The 1,538-nt window shown below is 48.9% G+C and overlaps 1 protein-coding gene across 2 annotated transcripts in view; it reads left to right on the top strand.

The window, feature by feature from the left end:
• The window catches only part of NCAPD3 (non-SMC condensin II complex subunit D3), a 35,443-nt gene that overhangs the window by 16,626 nt on the left and 17,279 nt on the right, over window positions 1-1,538 (top strand). For both annotated transcript variants that reach the window (XM_031063225.1, XM_031063224.1), the window contains exons 15-16: window positions 495-686; window positions 971-1,068. In XM_031063225.1, coding sequence (XP_030919085.1) covers window positions 495-686; window positions 971-1,068 — 290 coding nt within the window. The remainder of the gene's footprint in view (window positions 1-494; window positions 687-970; window positions 1,069-1,538) is intronic.

Here is a 1,538-nt window from a genome sequence, read left to right as displayed (position 1 = left end):
GCAGTCCCACCCTGCTTGTTTTTCTCTCTCCAGCCCACGGGGTTTGTGCTCCTGGGCTGAGATTTGGATCATTTGTCCTTGGTGCCCAGCTGGAGCAGGAATTGTTTTGTCTCCCTGCTCTGTGCACAGAGCTCAGCATCCCCTGATGTGAGCCCAGACCCACACACTAAAGCAGCACAGAATGTGAAAAATATAAAAGCTAAACCTGAGGCATCATTATGACTCTGGGCATTAAATAAAAACTGCTGGAAAGTCTTTGTTAGAAATTGCTGAAATTATAATTTCCTGGTGTGTCATGGGACCAGTTGAACCTTCTTTCTTTACTGCCCCAGATCACAACATCCATGTAGGGATGCCAGCTCTGTAGTGAAAAATATGTGTAAATGTGGAAATTTTCCGTGTGAATTGTGGCAATGCCAGGCAATAGCAGCTTTGTTGTGTTGGATTTTACTGTTTTATTTATTCTTCCCTAAACTTTCCTTTCCTCCCTGCAGCCGTTACCTGAGCAAAGCCTTCCTTATGTGGTCCAAGCAGAACAAGTTCACCTCCCCTTTTGTCAATAATGTCATGTCTCACGTGGAGACAGAGCATTCCAGGGCAGCTTGGATGCTGCTTGCCAAGGTGGCTGGCTCTTCCCCCAAGCTGAATTATTCCAAGATCATTGAATCCTGGGACAGCATCAGCAGGTCAGTGTGTGCTTTGAGCTCCATTCTGCCAGGGAGCCCTCAGTGCCCTTCCACAGATTGCCTTGTAGCTGCTTCAATCCCAGTTTTTCCTTCAAGCTGTCACTTCTGCAGCTGGAAATCCAGCAAAGGCTTCGAGATCCGTGCAGTAACCAACTCTTTCCTCAAGCCCTCTGAGTTTTCATTGCCTTTGACAGGCCTGCCTTAATAATGCATGTCCCAGAGGAGAGAGGATTGCTCAGCTGTGCTTTGGTGGCGTGGCTCAGAGCTCACTGTTGGTTTTGCAGGCAGCAGGACTTGAGCAGTGGCACCGTGGGACACGTCCTATGTGTCATTGGGCACGTGGCAAAGCACCTCCCCAGGAGCAGCTGTGAGGGGCTGAAGGGTGAGTGGTCCTGAACACCTGCAGAGGTTTTGTCTCGGGAGTTCTGCTGTTAATTGCAGCCCTGAGATATGTGAACAGTCTCTGTTTCGGCCCGCGCGTTCGAAGAATGAGTCGGAGCTCTTCAGTTTTCGGTCTCAGAGGTGTTTATGATATCTTATCTATAAAAATTTTCCTCCTGTCCTGTCAGAACTCAATACATCCCTCTGGGTGTCCAGAGTTGCCGAGGACCCCACCGGGGGGCTTGGAGACCCTGGCACACAGCCCAGAGCACCTGGGGATTTGATTGTGACCCCTGGAGCAAGTTGCCAACTTTGTATGAGGACCTGAAAGTCACACAGGTTTGAATAGTGTAATAACAAAATGATCACAGGGTGAAAATGTAGATTTTAGGATTTTTGGTATGGGGGTTGTGGGGACAAGATGGAGGAACTTGGGCGTGTCCAGCCTTTCTCCTTCTTCTTCTTGTTCTC

Source organism: Geospiza fortis, unplaced genomic scaffold, assembly GCF_000277835.1.
Source record: "Geospiza fortis unplaced genomic scaffold, GeoFor_1.0 scaffold68, whole genome shotgun sequence".
Lineage (NCBI taxonomy): Eukaryota > Metazoa > Chordata > Aves > Passeriformes > Thraupidae > Geospiza > Geospiza fortis.
This window is presented reverse-complemented; position numbering and strand designations above follow the sequence as displayed.